At 38.3% G+C, this 19,604-nt stretch overlaps 1 protein-coding gene across 1 annotated transcript; it reads left to right on the forward strand.

Moving 5' to 3' along the window:
• Positions 1-1,964: 1,964 nt before the first annotated feature.
• On the forward strand, positions 1,965-18,219 carry LOC105056997 (ABC transporter B family member 20). Its single transcript, XM_010939411.4, has 11 exons — positions 1,965-2,809; positions 5,918-5,972; positions 6,055-6,230; positions 6,391-6,591; positions 9,077-9,336; positions 9,424-9,734; positions 9,833-10,053; positions 10,141-10,481; positions 13,895-14,685; positions 14,809-15,050; positions 16,582-18,219. Exons 1-11 carry the CDS (start codon positions 2,441-2,443, stop codon positions 17,809-17,811), a joined length of 4,197 nt encoding a protein of 1,398 aa, XP_010937713.3. The 5' UTR covers positions 1,965-2,440; the 3' UTR covers positions 17,812-18,219.
• Positions 18,220-19,604: the final 1,385 nt, after the last annotated feature.

Raw genomic sequence — 19,604 nt, forward strand, 5'->3', positions numbered from 1 at the left:
TTAGATATTTATACAGAATCAATGAACTCAAATAATTCTTTCGACTAGTCTTTTTGGGTGAGATCCTAGATTGTTGCAAAAAGGATAAGCTTTAAGATAAAAGATGTGTGTATCTGTCTATCTATTTATATGTATATATGGTTGTATAGATCTACATATATAAAAGAAAAAAAAGTCTATGTCCAATGAAAGAGAACTTAAAGAGGAGTGCGAACTAATGTGAGAAAGTATTGAAGCACGATTCATCCATGAAGTCTCGAAAGTCTAAATCTAGCTATGCAAACATGAATAAGAAAGAAAACTAATTGATGAAATAAACTTCAGGAATGCTCTTATAGGCATCCAATTGTTTTTGAAATGCAATTATTATTGCAAAACTAATTGATGAAATAAACTTTAGGAATGCTCTTATAGGCATCCAATTGTTTTTGAAATGCAATTATTATCGCAATACAATGGACACTTTTCAATTGGAAAAGATGCCAACTATATTATTAGTGGGGTGACTTTGTGACAAATTTAAATTATAGAAATGATACATGACAAATAAATGCATAGCACATTTCAAACTACCCTTTGAAATGCAGTAAATAAGAGGGTGGATGTTTTTAATGATTATGTTGAATTTGACTATGATATGTTAAAGAATCTCTAATACTAGATAATAGACTTCTTGTCACAGGGTTGTGAGTATAAAAGGAGCATTTTTATGTTGATAAAAATGAATGCATAAAGATAGACGAGTGCAAAAGAGAAGTATCACCTATGGATTTCTGTTACAAAATTCACATTAACACAATATATATAGGTGGCATTTGTTCTTATGATAGTTGGAGCCTTGGAAGTTGTATTAACTCCCAGATAAATAGATGGAGTGATGAACTCAAAATAAACTTCAATGATAGTTATGCATTCAAGAATATTAAATAAAGTATCTAAAATTTTGTGTATTATATCTTAGGACCTCTTTTTTTTTTCCTTCCAAATAACAGTAAAAAATGGAATGCGATGCCATAACATCATTCAAACATAACATCCTTCAAACAAATTATATCTTAGATCCTTTTGAGTCATCTTATTTCTGGATACCTTATACTAGACCATAATACACATCTCCAAAGATTAGGCTAGCCCAATTTAGCTGTAGGATGACATTGGCATGAAGTATTTTCTCCTTCTCCTCGGAACAAAATATGTTCCGTAGGAGATAGAAGAATGGATTATTAATTTGTTATCTCGGTAAACTAGAACATTCTAGGGACCATAATTTTAATTGGAGGTTAGAATGGAGAAAGATGTTCGTTAGCAATGCAAATAGACAATACCAAATGAGCCCTCGAGCACATGGTTTAGGGGTAAGCTCACCAAGAGGTGCTAGCACCGCGACTCAGATCCGTACCCAAACGAGACGGCCGTTCACGTAATCTCACGAAAAACTTGTTTAACTCCGATATTTCCCCAAATGGTCTTCCTCTAGGAACCTTTTACTTCCAAAAATGCCCCTCTTCCCACTTTCCACGACCGTTGCCGGTCGCCCCTACTCCCAGTTTTAGTCAACTTAATGACAGAGTAATGAGCGATGATTCTAATAATTTGAATAAAGACCCAAAAAAATACCCATTCCCTTACGTGGCCCGTCTAACTCCTCAATCACACTCGGGCCCACTGTCATCCTGGGCCCAGTAGATTGACACATCATTCGGGGTTAGAGTTGTTTAGGTACTCTTAGCATTGTTCCGTACAAAAACAACTAATGAATCCGGACCCCATGGGTCCCATGCCCGCAAGCCCCGAAGAATTTTCCACCAATCTGCCCCCATATTAAATTTTACCGTCGGATCCCATCTCCGCCGTCCATTCCCTGCGCCGTAAACATTTCTTTTATCCAAAAGGCGGACCAAGGTGGGCCAACGAAAAAGATGCACCGTAATGATGGCCCCGGATGAGCCATCAAGGGCGGACAGCGGACCTCCCCCAACCTCCCAGACTTCCTTCCCCTTCTCTTGCCTTTATCGACGATTCCAAGATACAAAGCCGCGGCAGTCGAAGCCGGGAGAAGAGCCCCATCTCCGATACTTCGCCGATGCGCCCTTGTTCTCTCTCACACGCTCTTGCTTTCTTCTTCTTCTTGCTTCTCCCCACACCTTGCGTCCCGCCTTCTTTGACCGAGTTCCCGATTTGTTGGCCTGTTCGTCTCGGAGACTCGCTCGATCGATTTAATAAAATAAAATAAAAAAAACCGTTACAAGGAAGAAAGGAGGAAGAGATCGCCCAAGAAGGGACAGCATCTGATCTCGGCAGCGACTCGGGAGGCGTCGGAGAAGATCAAACGAAGAGGAAGAGGACAAACCCTAGATCCGGGCGATTTCCAGGATTTTGATGGATTGCTAGGGTTTAGGGTTTTGGAGGAGAGGAACGGGGCGTCTGGTTGGTGGAGAGGATGATGGTGTCGAGGGGGCTGTTCGGGTGGTCGCCGCCCCACATGCAGCCGCTGACGCCGGTGTCGGAGGTGTCGGAGCCGCCGGAATCGCCGTCGCCGTACATGGAGTCCGGGGTGGAGGCGGTGCAGGTGGATAACGAAGGGCCGGTGGACGATGTGGAGGAGATCGAGCCACCGCCGGCCGCCGTGCCCTTCTCCAGGCTGTTCGCGTGCGCCGACGGGCTCGACTGGGTGCTGATGGTGGTCGGGGCGCTCGCCGCGGCGGCACATGGGATGGCGCTTGTCGTGTACTTGCATTTCTTTGGGAGGGCCATCAACTTGCTCAATTCGCAGAGCCATGGAGACGTGCTGTTCCATAAGTTCAAGGAGGTAATCAGAGCAGACAGAATGAATCTTTTTCCATATCTCTTATGTACATGATCCCATGTATGTGGTGATGATTTCGCTCTTTAAATCAGCGTTTGAATTCATTGCCTTTAATAATGATTGCAGTGTTTACATTAGGGATTGTTTGAAAAATCTGAGGTTTTACGTACTTCGATCAATCTATGCCTTAGGGTTTCCGCTGTTTTCTTTCTCCCCTTTAATCAGCGTTTGGATTCATTGCCTGTAATAATGATTGCACTGTTTACATTAGGGATTATTTGAAAAATCTGAGGTTTTACGTACTTCAATGAATCTATGCGTTAGGGCTTCAGGTGTGTTGTTGGATGTGGGCACGGTGTGATTAAGGAGAATCCAAGTAGGAAACTTCCCATTTATATGCTTGCTTGTGGACCTATTCAGAAGTTTGATGGGCTAGGGCAAAGCCACTTGGACATCTCTTTCTTCCTTGTCGGTTCCTTCACTAGATTATTTGAACCAAGATGGGCAACCCTTTTTAATAGCTTTTCTGGCATTTTTACTATCGCATGATATATTTGCCTCGTGATATTGCGCACTCTTCTATACTTTTCCTCTCCTAGTCTTTAGTATTGTAAAGAAAGTTGCATTAATCATCAACTTCCCTGTACCATAAGCACCTTCAGTTCGTAAAATGTGACAGCAGCTTTATCGTGCTTGGTATTTTTATTTAGTTCTTACTTTAGTTAGTTTACATGTATGGACATCCTTTGTGCACTTGTGTTCTACTCACCACTTCATTTACTCTAGACATCGTATACTTGCTGTGAAGAGTGTTCTTTGTTTTGGAAGCTCTGACCAGTCAGTCGAATATATTGCCAATAATCAGTTCACTTTCTTATAGCCTCCTAAATTATCTTCTTTTCAACTTTTATGTTGGAATGCGCTAGATAAAAATCTAGTTATGGTACATAAAATCTAGTTATAGCCTTAGTCCATCTCCAATGGATCAAGATATTATCCATCACAATAGACACCACTTTTATGGTAGTCTCTTGACTTAATGTGAACCCTATATAGATTGATTGGTGAATTAAGTTGTGAGGTTCATGACACTTTCTTCTATTTTTGAGAACTGAATTTGATATTAAGGAAAACTGTGGTCTATTGGGACTACCATGTAAACAAGAAAATTAGTTCTAAATATGTCCTTGGGAGTAAAGAAGAAAAAGGACATTGAGAAAATCTCCCAAAAAATTTCAAGTCAACCTCTTGATGAAAGATATAATCCCTTTCCTATATTTAATTTGAAGAAAGAGTAAAGCCCAAAGTTCTGCTAGATGAGAAAACATTTTTGAAAGACATCTATTTTTTTTTTCTTTAAAATCTCCTAGCAGATAGCTTGAGGCATTACCTGCTAAATTTTTTTAAGTTTCTTAGGGTAAGGAATAAAGCCCAAGATAGAAATAGAAACTGCCATAAGAGTTTTGAGATAGTAGACTAAGGAAAATGCACAGGCAGTAATAAGTTGAATAAGAAAGGTTAGGCATGGTTTTAGTCTATATCTTACTAACCAAAATCTTCAATGGAGCGCAATGCACCCATATCAGAATTTCTCCAGGATCTTGAACTCAGACCTGCTTCTGAAGTGCTTCCTTGCCATAAGTGCTTTTAAGATATCCAATTCCCTGCTCCCTAACCCATTCGTGCATCTACTGTCGAACATGGCAGTTAAGATCTCTATAATAGCAGCTTTTATTTGTCTAGAAGAGATGATTATAGTGGATGAGCGTAGAATATGCCCAATAAATGGTAAGGAATCTTCAAAACTATTAATTGCATTTTAAATCCACTATGTTTTTTCAAGTTGGGCCAATTGCTGGTTTGGGTGTTTTGTGTAACTTCAATTCCACTATTAGGACAGTGTATTTTAAGTACGGAGTTGGGGACTTTCTTGAAGTGGAAGCTTTATTCTACTTCTAGATCAGAACTGCAAATAATTCCATATTGATGGATGCTGTAAATGAGGTAGTAGGATTGAAGTTATCTGCTATTGTCAAGCTAGGTGCAATAATTATGGCCATATGGGAGTTGTAAGGGAAGAATGTTTTAATAAAATGAAGATCTTGGGAATGCTATAAGATATGGATCGGCAGGACTGCAAATGGCCTACCTGTAAGAGAGAAGAGGTGATAGAGTAGAGGTTGCAGAAATAGATTACTTTTGGAATTTATCTGTCCAACTTAATCTTGTCATCCAGATGGTGTTGCTTCTTTCTCTGGTTTTGCCTTTCATGGTGTGCCATTGGATGTATATATATATTCCATCAACTGAAACAAATGACCATTTTGATATCTCCATTGTCTCAACTAGCAGCTGTTAGCTCAGCTGGTTGGTATCTCTCTCCAAGTGAGAGGTCTCAGGTTCAAACCGAAGTGGTGGTGAATAACCATAGTATTCTCAAAAAAAAAGAAAAAAAAAAAAAGAAAAAAAAGGCTCACTTGTCTCAAACTTTATGTTTAATTTGAGAAATATCATCATAAAATGGGGGGAAATTTTATTTAGTGCTACAATTGGTGATATCCTGAGACTGGTTATGTACATTTTGCTTTACATATTTTTTTTTTGGATCTGTAGATTCTTGAGGAATTACAGGGTTGGTGGCAGTCAGTGTTAATTCCACTATTAGCTGTCTATTTATATACTCATTAATTAGATGTGCCTTTTTTTCTTTTCTGGTCCCTTTTTTGGGGGCGGGGGGTTTTGCATGGCAAGGGATATTTCCTTAGTTATGCAAGTTTCCACAGGTTCTTGATATCATGTTTTGAGATGCACAAACCATTTCCTATAATGTGTATTACTCGTTCATTTCTTGTTTTAATTATTTGCTATTTTTTTTATTTATTTTTTCTCTTTCTAGAAATTATCGTTTTGTAACTATAGTTTATTGTTAAAGAAAATTTCTTCATTTCAATTTTTCCCATTGAGATTTCCTCATATGTGCATTTTGCTCCATGTTTATATCACCTTGTTCTATTTGCATACTCAGTGTGCTGAAAAATTCTTATCACCTTCTGAAGTTGATCATAATGTATTCCATAGCTTTTCTCTCATTTGCTGTTCTTCTCATTGCAGCATGCCCTGTACATTATCTATATAGCTGCTGGTGTTTTTGTTGCTGGATGGATAGGTAATGTCAAATTATTGTCCATTCAACTTTTTTATTACTTAATATGTTCTTGATGCATGCACTAAATTGCTTAGTTCTATAGAGGTCTCATGCTGGATTCTTACTGGAGAGAGGCAGACCGCAGTCATCAGGTCAAAGTATGTCCAAGTCTTACTAAACCAGGACATGAGCTTTTTCGATACTTACGGGAATAATGGAGACATTGTCAGTCAAGTATTGAGCGATGTGTTGCTCATTCAGTCTGCACTAAGTGAGAAGGTATATTTACAAGCTGAACATTCTTTTCATGCTGCGTACAGATATTTTTATTCCTTTGTGTCACATCTGTAGCATGTAAAATAGATTTGTTTTAAAATCTGATTAATTTCCTTGGAGTCTCATCTAATGAGATCTGATAATGGGTGCAACTGTGCTGCAGGTTGGAAACTATATCCATAACATGGCTACATTTTTTGGTGGTCTGGTCATTGGATTGATCAACTGTTGGCAGATTGCACTTCTAACACTTGGCACTGGCCCATTCATTGTAGCTGCAGGAGGAATATCAAATATATTTCTGCACAGGCTTGCCGAAAATATTCAAGATGCCTATGCTGAAGCAGCGAGCATAGCTGAACAGGTTTTTTCTCAGTGCAATGAATCAACACTATTTTCTAATGAATTTCGTAGTTGGGCACATGTTAGCGGTGTGTCTGTTTGATTTGTTTTTGGCTGGTAGTTTGCTCCCTTAGATTGTTTTCAGTTGAGAATGAATGTTTCCTTCAAGTTTAGCCGAACAACTATCTGCTATGATCATTATTAATATTTTCAAAGAGATTAAATACATAAACCAAGCTGCTTGACTGTTTAACCTTATTGCAGCTTATCAAGACACTGCGTAGGTGGCGTTTGGTGACCCAAATGGGATCACCACAGTGATCTTAGATCATTGGTGATCCTTATTCTGGGGTAATATGATCTCCGATGATATAAGATCACTGTGTTTGGTATGTTATGTTCTCATGATTCGTCTGGTATTCTCGAGTAACCAGTTTGGTATATTACTGACCATATAATATCAAAACAACTCCTAATATATTCCATAAAATATAAATTAATCATATAAAATATTTTAATACATTATTAATATATTTATTAATATATTTGTTATTAATATATTACATAAAATATATTTATTAATCTATAAATTATTAATTCTATAAAAATATGTAATTTTTATTATAGAATCAATTTTTTATTTATAATAATATATTATTATTTTAATACTAATATTTATTTTGATTAGGAAAATAAGGTAAATAGAAGTAATATATTAAATAATTTCATAATATATAAATATAAAGTACAGTAATATGTATTTAAAATAATAATCAAATAATAATATGACAATAATAATATATTATAATATAACATATATCATAAATACAATATATGTAATATTTATATAATATAATACATATAATATTGATATAATATATTAGATATGTTGATATACTAACTTTTTTTCGTTGGATTTAGGGGTTCTTCCCCACGCCCCCCCCCCTTCCAAAATTTCATCCCAAGATCACTACCTTGAGGTCATTTTGGATACCCAACCTCAAAGATAGTTTTCCCATCATTGGATCGGGCAATGATTTTAGGAGTGTGGGCGATTTGGGAACATGGCCACGTAGGATTATCATAGCACAACCAAATATGATGATTTTGTCATCTCTACTCACATCACCTTTGATCTTGGGATGATCACTACATACCAAACACCCCCTTAATCATTTTGTGGGACCTGATTTTGTTAATCTTAAGTTGCTTGCTATGACCTTCCCCCCTCCTCCCTCCCTCTCTCTCTATGACAGGTAGTGGCTATGCAGAATTGAGAATTCTGTTGTTGCCCAGGCTGGAAAAGGGCCTAACGTCCACCCATGGAAATCCATACCAATCAATAGAGCCCAAATCATGCCAATGGTTGCTGGGCAGCTGGTGACTTGATATTGCTTTTTCCTCATTCGGCTCACAGTTGGACTATGAAAACTGTAGCATTTGCAGCTGCTTATATCTTTCCTTGAAAACCATAACTCGTCATCACTCTTATGCTGAAACAAAGATAGCTGACCAGCAAATAATATTTCCAATAACTCTCTTGCCTTTGCCTAGAAATCTTGATGATCATAATTGCTGAATAGGCCATTTGTTTAAGCATATGGACCTCTTTATTCCTTTGGCCTTTGCACCTGAACAGAAGTACGTTGTCTTTGTCGTTTAAGTATGATATTTAACTTCAGCTGCTATGTCGTTGTTGCATTACCAAGAGGCCATCTGAAAGATTATAATTAAAGATACTTGTGCATGGTCCTAATAACAACTCAAACCTCCAAATTATGAAATTGCATGAATGAAATTTGCAATCAAATGCCAACTGCATGGATTAGATGGAGCAAGATGCTTTAGTTATGCATGAACTTGTTAAAGAACCCAGCATGGATCATTTTGTCATGCAGACAATGTCCTATGGCCACTCTGAAAACTGATCATCTTTGTCTTGAGAAACTTCAGTGATACTGCTATTATGTGCTGCCCTTTATGATATGGTCTATTACCATCTTTGGACAAGTAAATTTGTTACAGAACCTTCTTTAACTAGGACTAACATACATATGTATAGAAACATCTACTTCATGTTATAACAACAATTTGCAAGTTTGTTTCTATGCCTTCCCCTTTGAATGTTATTTTTGGATGTTATATTATGATGTTGCCTTTTGATATATTCAAACTTGTTGCATATGCTGTTGAGTTATTTTTTCCTGTCATGATGGGCTGTAAAGTTTGGGACTTGTCTGTCTGAGATGGAAATTATTAATGATAGTTTGCAGCAATGAATCACATAGCAGTGGCAATATGCAGTTGCCAGTCACATTATGAATTATTAACAGCAGAATGCATTTGCTGTAATACTACAAATTTATGCAGTTAATGTTGTAAAACAAGTAATACCAGAATGTACATTCTGAAAACCAACACTGCTGATAAGTTGGTCCAGATTCTTTGTAGTAAGATATGGCATGGCAGTTGTTTATAAACTGATGATATATCATTAAACTGTGTAGGCAATTGCATATGTGAGGACTTTGTATGCCTTCACAAATGAAACTCTGGCGAAGTATTCGTATGCTACATCACTTCAAGCAACTCTACGGTATGGGATATTGATAAGTCTTGTGCAAGGCCTTGGTCTTGGTTTCACATACGGACTTGCAATATGTTCTTGTGCTCTACAACTCTGGGTTGGAAGAGTCCTGATTTCACATGGAAAAGCTAATGGTGGTGAAATTATAACAGCTCTGTTCGCTGTAATTCTGAGTGGCCTGTAAGCAGTTGTCATCTTTTGGAGTGGAAATCTTATTTTCTTTTTCAATCATATCATTTTTCTTATTTATATTTTAATCATTTACAGTGGACTAAATCAAGCAGCCACAAACTTTTATTCATTTGAACAAGGGAGAATTGCAGCTTATAGACTTTATGAGATGATAAGCCGTTCGACCTCCACTGTCAATCAGGATGGAAATACTTTAGCTTCAGTACAAGGAAATATTGAATTCCGGAATGTATATTTCAGCTATCTGTCTCGTCCTGAGATTCCTATTTTAAGTGGTTTCTACCTAACTGTACCTGCTAGGAAAACTGTGGCTCTTGTTGGTAGGAATGGTTCGGGAAAAAGCAGTATAATTCCTCTCATGGAGCGCTTCTATGATCCTACATTAGGTATTATTATCATCAATTTGTTCCCTTGCACAGATTTCATTTGCATTTCTTTGATTCATGACTGCTGAGTTGAAAGGCTACACTTCCTTCTGGTGCAGGTGAAGTTCTTTTGGATGGTGAGAATATAAAGAATATGAAGCTAGAATGGTTAAGAAGCCAAATAGGACTAGTCACCCAGGAACCGGCTTTGTTAAGTTTGAGCATCAGGGAAAACATTGCCTATGGAAGATCTGCTACATCTGATCAAATTGAAGAGGCTGCTAAAACAGCACATGCACACACATTTATCAGTTCTCTTGAAAAGGGATATGACACACAGGTAGTACGCAATATGTTTAAACCTGGTTTTGCTGAGTCTCTATATTGATTTCCTCTCCACTAATATATTGAGTTAAATGCATGTCAGGTTGGCAGAGCTGGTTTAGCATTGACTGAAGAACAAAAAATAAAGCTTTCTGTTGCTCGGGCTGTGCTTTCAAACCCATCTATCCTTCTACTTGATGAGGTCACAGGTGGACTTGACTTTGAGGCAGAAAGAGCTGTTCAAGAGGCATTGGATATTCTCATGTTGGGACGATCCACTATTATAATAGCTAGACGCCTTAGCCTTATAAGAAATGCTGATTATATTGCAGTGATGGAGGAGGGTCAACTTGTTGAAATGGGTACACATGATGAATTGCTGAATTTAGATGGTCTTTATGCAGAACTCCTAAGATATGAGGAAGCAGCAAAGCTTCCTAAGAGGTATGTACATGCTAAGACAAACTTCTGTTCAAAGATGTGTGATATCCTTTATTAAACTATATAGTCCTTAGTTTTTGCTGCACCTTTCCATTTTGAAACTTGCTAATATACTTCACTTTCTAGTATCTGTTATATGGTTGTCAATTTAAAGCCAGCATTACTTTTGATTCATTTTCTTGGTGTTCCATATGGTTTGTTTGTTGGTGAATACTTACACAAGTTAAAGCTTGCTTCAGCTTTGTAGCATCATTCATAGCACCCGCATATTATTTCTCTGGATGATTATGAAACCATTTTGTGCATTGTTTTTATCTTTGGACATCTGGAACTATCTATCTATCAATAAATGTACCATCCAAGTTAGAGACCTTTTTTTTCAAGTTATATTAGTTGATTGTTTTTATATTCAAGTGGTGTATCTTCAGTCCCCCCCCCCCACCCCAAAAAAAAGGAAGAAGAGAGTATACATATTGGTCCAGCCATCACAATATATAATTCATGTCTACCTGTCTCTAAAATTTACATCTAAGGGGCCTTGTTATGACCAATATCTAACTATATTGTGTGTATCTACCAATATGTGCTTGAATTAGCCAACACTTTGACTCATGATGTGGGTGCCAAGGGTCTGTGTTTTTGGACATGGGAATCTTCTAAAAATCAGACATACGGATAGGTCTGTATTTTATATATGCATGTGCAAATATGTATTAGTATATGCATATAATACATAATGAGCTACATCTAACACATAAGAAGACCCAAAATTTGGAGTGTAGAGGTCACATTGGCATGAGCGGATACCTGCTGATAAGTGTCCCATTGGTATGTTCAACAAGAGACCTTTGGTTTTGCTGTATGTAGATGATGTAATGGGAACTGGTTTGAGTTACCTCCTGTAGTGACACAGTCAGGGCATGAATGAAATCTGACAGCTGAATGATGCTGTTCTCAGCTGTTCCTCTGGGGAAAGGGGCAAGGTTCATGAGAATTTGTTGGATTTGGCTCCAAGCATTTGTTGTGCCATTGCCTGATGCAATTGCATCAGGTGGCAAGATATACTGTTTCCAGTGTATTTTTAGTTGATAAGCTTGGGCAGTTGATGCTGCCGATCGCTGAAATTATAGTTGAATTGAAGAACAAAGTTTACATGGAGATGAAGATGCAGTTTCAACTGAAGCACCAGAGATTTCCCTAGCTAGTTTGATTCACTATTATTCATCACAGAATATAAACAAATAGATAGATGAGGGTGTTATAGATAAGATCAAAGCAATCTGGATGGATTTTGTGCAGCTATTGAGTATTATATAAGGATGGATTTTTCCAAAGAAGAAGTTCCACCATAACAGTTTTTTTTTTGTGAGTTGAAATGCTAAACAATGTGGAAAGATCTAGAATATGTGATGGTTATGGCAATGATGGGGATGCTAATGCAATTAAAATTTAGGATGATTTGAGTTGGTTAGATGAAGCTTAGGAACAGCTTGGCAAGGGAGTACTGCTTAAGATGGGTTAATCATGCACAGTCATATAGATCCCATTCAAGAGAGGGATCTAAAGTCAGCTGAAAAAGGAAAATGTTCAGGATATTAAAGAAGCTTTTATGAAATAGAAATATATTCTTTTTGCTGTTTTTGGGGATGTCTTGCATTCATTTGGCACGAAGCAAGCATTACTGATTAAATAACTTTGCTTGCTGAATTGTCCGTGCACCATATTGCTTGTGGGATGCTTAAATGAAGACCGAGTGTATGTGGAGTTGTCTAGTCTGTATGAGTTCTTTTGAATGAAGATCTGTTTAGATGCACAGCAAAAGCATCATTTACAATCATTGAGGGAATTTTGCATATCAGTCTAGCTTATTAATTGACAAAGTCAAACATAATGTTTTCTAAGAACAGTTTATAGTCATTGCTGTATTGGCATCCAACGTCTCCCCAGATTCTTTCTTCTGGCATTAGTTTCCTTTAATTACTTTGATCCATCCCATCTAGTGGAAAATGTTGTTCTAGGTTCTTCTGAGTAGTATATGCATTACCTTGAGTTTACAGGCATGTAGCTTCACAGCGTTGGCTCTTCTGGAAATCCACAAACAGTTCTGTGTTTGGATACACTTGAGGTTTTGTTGAGTGCTGAGAATGGCCATAATGCCACTGTCATGGAGGGGACTTTTTCCCAATCTCCTTGGAAGTCAGGAGGGATGCCTCAACATGAGGTGAACTCGAATTTGAACAGGGACCACAACATTGAAGGGTGACTTCTTTGTATGAAACTTAGGCTGGTGCTAAATATATTGTTTATTGTTTATGTGATTGGAGACATTTCAGCTGCTGACTGCTTTATGTTTAAGTAATGGATGTTTTATCATTATTGCTTTCTTTAGAGTGGGAAGGACTTTATCAAGTGCCTTATGCTAGGCTTAGGAAGCTTTTGTCCTCATAGAAGTCAGTTAACCAAAATGTTTAGGGTAGAGTGACATATTTTGAAAAGCTTGCAGTTTTTCACTCCTCTAGGAGAAGTCTAGATCCTAGATTGGAAGATTATCATGAGAAAAGCTTGCAGTTTATCAGTTTGAGAACTTGCTATGTGTTTTGCTTCTTTTGCTATGGTCTTTATCATATATTGTCACAATAGACAGCCAGGATCACCGAGCTGGTTCTGGATGGCTTACCTGCCGGTGATTGGTTCCGGTGCATTGTATGTTCGGTGCTTATTGAAACAGGGAGTGCCAGAAGAGAGGGGGGGTTGGGGGTGGGGGGGAAGACAGCGACTTACCTGGCTGGCCGGTAATGAGGACGGATGGGCTAGGATTTTGAAGGGGGAGGGCGAAAGAAACAGGTGCAGGGCAGCGAAGAGTGAATAGAGAAAATGTGAGCCCTCGATTAGTCGATCCTTTTACACCAAATGAACAATGCTGGTAACTGACTGGTCTAGTTTGCTACACACTGAACTGGCTGGTTCGGCATGGTTCGTCAAACTGTGATGTATGCAGTATGCTGCTTTCTTTATATTTTGTGATATTCTATTTTTAATTCTTGTCTTCTCTTTTTTAGGAAAACTTAGACATGCTTTATTTTTACTGAAAACAAGAAAGAAAACTGATGGCTTCTGCAGCTTGTTAAAATTTGTTCGTATCTTTTACTTATTTTGTGAAGTACAAGCTTCTAGATCTATCTGCTATTATATGTTCCTGAAAGCTGTGTAGTTGATCATGTTGTTACTGTCACCAATATACACTTTTGAATGGTTAAAATCATGAAGCATTACATCTTATATCAAGTCATTGTCTATATGAGTGATCCAACATTCATTTATTTAATTTATTTCATGCTTGCACTCGTGACATGCTCATTGTTCCTTCAATGCATCAAGTGGAGCAAATGTTAAGAGGCTTTTCTTTACCTTTCCAGGACACCAATCAGGAATTATAGAGAGTCTCCAACTTTCCAAATTGAAAGGGATTCATCAGCAAGCTACAGTTTTCAAGAGTCCACATCTCCTAAGATGGCAAAATCACCCTCTCTTCAAAGAGCACATGGTTTTCATACATTTCGGCAGCAAGATTCCAGTTACAGCTCTAATGAATCACCAAAGGTCCACAGCCCACCTTCAGAGCAAATGGTGGAAAATGGGTTGCCCTTGGTGGCAGCAGAAAGAGCCCCATCCATCAAAAGACAGGACAGTTTCGAAATGAGATTGCCTGAGCTTCCCAAAATCGATGTTCATTCTGTACATCGACAGTCCTCAAATGCTTCAGACCCAGAATCACCTGTTTCTCCACTTTTGACATCTGATCCTAAAAATGAGCGTTCTCATTCGAAAACATTTAGTCGTCCTCATAATCAGTTTGATGATATGCATGCTAAACAGAGGGAGGTGAAGGACTTGCAGCACCAAAAACTTCCTTCCTTTTGGAGGTTGGCAGAGCTTAGTTTTGCAGAATGGCTTTATGCTCTTCTGGGAAGCATCGGTGCTGCAATTTTTGGTTCATTTAATCCACTTCTTGCTTACACTATTGCACTGATAGTGGCAGCATACTACAGAATTGATGTCCGGGATAGACACCATGAGGTGAACAAATGGTGCTTGATCATTGCATGTATGGGTATTATTACAGTGGTTGCCAACTTTCTACAGCACTTCTATTTTGGCATAATGGGGGAGAAGATGACTGAGCGAGTTAGAAGGATGATGTTCTCAGGTAATTGGTATTATGTTTGTGTTGTAGAAAATTTCATTTTGCGTGAAGTTTTACTATTTATGTTACATTATATGATAGTTTCACAATAAACATGCAAGTCACCTGATCTGAAATTTTTTCCAGCGATATTGCGTAATGAAGTTGGATGGTTTGATGAAGAAGAGAACAGTGCAGATACATTATCCATGCGCTTGGCAAATGATGCGACATTTGTCCGTGCTGCTTTCAGCAATCGACTTTCTATATTCATACAGGACACTGCAGCAGTTGTTGTTGCCCTTCTTATCGGGATGCTGCTAGAATGGCGAGTGGCTCTTGTTGCATTGGCAACCTTACCCGTCCTAATAGTTTCTGCTATTGCACAGGTTTGCAGTTGTATTTTATATAAAGACAGCAATCTTTGATATGGTTTTCAAATTTTAGTGCCGAGGGGATGTGTTAGAAACATGATTCAATATGAGATATCGATGGAGCTTCATTCCCTCAAAGTTTTATTTGATTCGCAGAATGAAAGTTAGTTTGCCTTCTAAGCTTATTTTCATGGGTTCAATTACCTTCCAGTTAATCTGGTCACCTTTTTATGAGTCATTCTGAGAACAATTTGGGAGAAGGACTGTGAGTTCAATGGTACATTCTGTGGCCATTATTAAGTTTGTGATTAGCAGTTAATTTTCCATGGCTTTATTTTCTGCTTTGGGGACTTTGCTGAAGTAGTGATTTAAGTCCCAACGGGACGTCCTGTGGGACATTGGGACGGGATATCATCCCATACGTTGGGACAAGACCGTCCCGCTAGCATCCCAGCATCTTGATCGGGACGTCTTGGGACATCCTCTATCTCAAGTGTCAGGACAGGGCGGGACGGCGACGGGACAGTCCCATCCCATGGGATTTAAAATCTTCAAGTAACAGTCATGGCTAGGCTGCTTTGCAATAATTGTTGCATCATAATAATTTTGGCAGTTTCAATTCTTGTGGAAATGAAATACTTTAGGCGTTAAGGATCATGAGCGGTGCAATTTTAGTTTTTGGATGGGTTGACTGAATCTGTACACTTGGGCAGACAAATACATTCGAGTGGATTGGATTATCCTGTCAATAGAACTCATTCAGCACCAATATTCCTTCAGGGAATCTACTGACTACTATTCTTTTATTTACTATAAACCCTCTTGCTGCCTATGTTTCAGGGTTAAGGTGAAATAAGACCCCTTTTAACCCACCTCATCCAAATATTCTTGCTAAGCACCCTTTATCGACCTACTTTTCCCAGGGTAGACTAGACATCTTGGGAGGTAACATGACCACTTTTCCCCTTAACAATGAGTGCGCTATACGACCGTTGTAATATTTTACTCTGGATTGAAGTGGGCTAGGGATGTTTTAATCCATTTGTTTGAGACACTTATTTTGCAACCAAAAGGAGCTTTAAAGGGGAAGGGTACTTTGAGGAATTTTTCTCACACATGCGACATAGCAAATGCTGGGTTAAGGTTAACTATGTTTATCAGTTGAATATTTTCACCTCTTATGAATAGATAAATATGTTTGCTGAAAATACTTGACATATTATGATAACGCAAAAAATCTAATGGAATATACAATGTAATGTCATGCAATAATTTGTATCTCTGGCAATCATCTTTTTTGAATTTTTCTTTTCTCTTAATTGATTATCTAATACAACAATTTGACCACTTTGAGGTTGTGCTGGTGTTCTGTGCTCACTGTTTGCATGATGACTTGAAGTGTCAACATTATCTGCATTTGAATTTTTTGCCAATGCATATTACGTCCCATAACATTCTGAACCTCCAATATGAGATCACGTCAGGTCATACGAGGGTATATTTCTCTCCTTCGAGTCTGGGAGTGACCATTTTTTTTTACTTGCAGAAAATGTGGCTTGCTGGGTTTTCCAGGGGAATTCAGGAGATGCACAGGAAGGCCTCTTTGGTCCTCGAAGATGCAGTTAGAAACATTTATACTGTAGTGGCATTTTGTGCTGGTAACAAGGTGATGGAACTGTACAGATTGCAGCTATATAAAATACTCAAGCAGAGTTTTTTTCATGGAATGGGCATTGGTTTTGCCTTTGGCTTCTCGCAGTTCATGCTTTTTGCATGTAATGCTCTTCTCCTTTGGTACACTGCAGTTTCTGTGAAGGATGACCGTCTCACGATATCTACGGCACTTAAAGAGTACATAGTCTTCTCTTTTGCCACTTTTGCTTTGGTGGAGCCATTTGGGCTTGCTCCTTATATTCTCAAACGGCGGAAGTCCCTCACATCAGTATTTGAAATCATTGACCGTGAGCCGAAGATTGATCCTGATGATAACAGTGGCCTTAAACCTCCTAATGTTTATGGAAGCATCGAGCTCAGAAATGTTGATTTTTGCTACCCTACGCGCCCTGAAGTGATGGTGCTTAGCAATTTCAGTCTTAAAGTCAATGGGGGACAAACAATAGCAGTGGTGGGTGTTTCAGGATCTGGGAAGAGCACCATAATTTCTTTAATTGAGAGATTCTATGATCCTGTTGCTGGGCAAGTTTTGTTGGATGGTCGGGATTTGAAGCTGTTCAACTTGAGATGGTTGCGGAGCCACATGGGTTTGGTTCAACAGGAGCCCGTTATCTTTTCAACAACCATAAGAGAGAACATTATCTATGCAAGGCACAATGCAACAGAGGCCGAGATGAAAGAAGCAGCAAGAATAGCAAATGCCCACCATTTCATCAGCAGCTTGCCACATGGTTATGATACACATGTGGGAATGAGAGGGGTAGACTTGACACCTGGGCAGAAACAGCGGATTGCCATTGCCCGGGTCGTGCTGAAAAATGCTCCCATTTTGTTGTTGGATGAGGCCAGCTCTGCAATAGAGTCTGAATCAAGTAGAGTGGTGCAGGAGGCCCTTGACACACTAATTATGGGAAACAAGACGACGATTCTTATTGCACATAGATCAGCAATGATGAGGCACGTGGATAACATCGTGGTCCTAAATTGTGGCAGGATAGTTGAACAGGGTACCCATGATTCCTTGGTGCAGATGAATGGTTTGTATGTTAGATTGATGCAACCTCATTTCAGTAAGGGCCTTCGGCAGCATCGACTCGTCTAGGTAGAGGTTCCTTTGGTGGTATCTGTAAATTATTTTCAGTATGGGCTCGAGTTCTCTTTCACCCATTCTCCATTGCTGGGAATGTCAATACTGCCACCCTGTCAGTCGATGAAATCTATTGTCGTGGCGATTTGCATGTAGAATGGGTGAAATGGAGAACTGACAGGTTTGTAACACGGTTGATTGTGGTGGCTGGGGATGGTTGACAATTGGTTAAATGTTAGAGTTGATAGGACCGTGAAATGGTTGTGGTGTTTGGAGGACAATGAGCAACCGAGGCGGCATGTTGGAGTGGTTGTGTTATGCATTCTTTTGGAGGCTCGGACACTCTTTCCTGGGTTTATGCTGCCTCCATTGTGTATTAATTTGTTAATCAAAAGGCAGAGCTATAATATTTTTCCCCCCTCAGAGCTGCTATCTACCAGTTTCACTTCTTGCAGGTTTGAAATTTTTGTCTATCTACAGCTTTGTTATTTCTAATCTGTGTATGAGCTTGGGGGTAAAAATCAAAAATGGTCGGCAGGCTATGTTACCTTGTTCTGCTAACGTCAACACATATCTGATTCTGCTAAATCCGCTAGTGTCAGCATGCTTCGGCGATAAATGTATGTCGTGAGACTCCAACCCCCCTCCCCCCCTCTTCTGCCACCCAATCTTTATTTGAATATGATTTAGGAAATGTTTGGTTCGCAATCGAAATTAGTATAAGAATAAAAATTAAATAGTTTGGAATCGAAATTGATATGATTAAATTTTTGAAGCATTTGGTTTGTGATTGAAATCGGAATTGAAATGAAAAATTGAATCTATAAAAATAGAGATTGAGTTATATATAATTATATATAATTAATTATTTTTATTTCATCCTGAATTAGAATGAGTATGAATTTTTTTTAATCAAATGATTGAAATGTAGTTATTCATTCTGATTTTGAATTTGATTTCAGATCTCTACTCTCCTCGATCAAATATCTCTTTAAGCCATTACTGTCCAGATCTATGTAGAGTCAAATTTTTTTATCTGATAGTATATTATATTTGGGTAATAGAAGATATTTTATCAGTCGGCTATTTATACAGAGTCGCAGAAGAATCAAATACTAGCCTAGGTCCAGCAGCTATAGGTCCCGGCTGGTTTGGGGTCCCGTGATTGGTGGCCCATACCTGACCAGGTCAGGATCTGGACCATTTCCCCTCATGTCAAGCAACTGAGGTCAGCGGTTAATCTTGGGTAACCTAAGATTTGGTTAACTGAGGTCAATGGTCAATTTTAGGTCATATAAGATTCGACCTCGGACTTATTTGATGACGCTGTAGTTATTGGCCACTGCAGTTAGGCATTTAAAAGTTGTTTTTGGGCAAAATAAAATTGTCAAAAAAGACAAATATCCCAAAATGACCGATTCTTTGACCGAGGCAATTAAGTACCACGGTATAAAACAGTCATATAGCACAAGTTCTTGTGGCTAATAGCTAATATGAAAAAATAAAATAAAATAACAATTATTTTACATATTTCACCAAAAAGAGAAGATTACACTAACATACTTTTGTAACTTATCTATTACATTAACTCATCATGTATGTATGTATGTATGTATGTATGTACATATATATATATTGTCACAATTTTTAGCTATGGAGTTATCATCTTGCATCATAATATTTAGCAGTTCTTGTACGATGACCCTCATAGCCAACATCACCCATGATGAACAGTATGTAATCATTTGTTGTTACAGCTTTGTCAAATTTCTCATCATTTTTTGCATGTATTTGGTACATGGCTTTAT

This window comes from Elaeis guineensis, chromosome 14, assembly GCF_000442705.2.
Source record: "Elaeis guineensis isolate ETL-2024a chromosome 14, EG11, whole genome shotgun sequence".
Classification (NCBI taxonomy): domain Eukaryota; kingdom Viridiplantae; phylum Streptophyta; class Magnoliopsida; order Arecales; family Arecaceae; genus Elaeis; species Elaeis guineensis.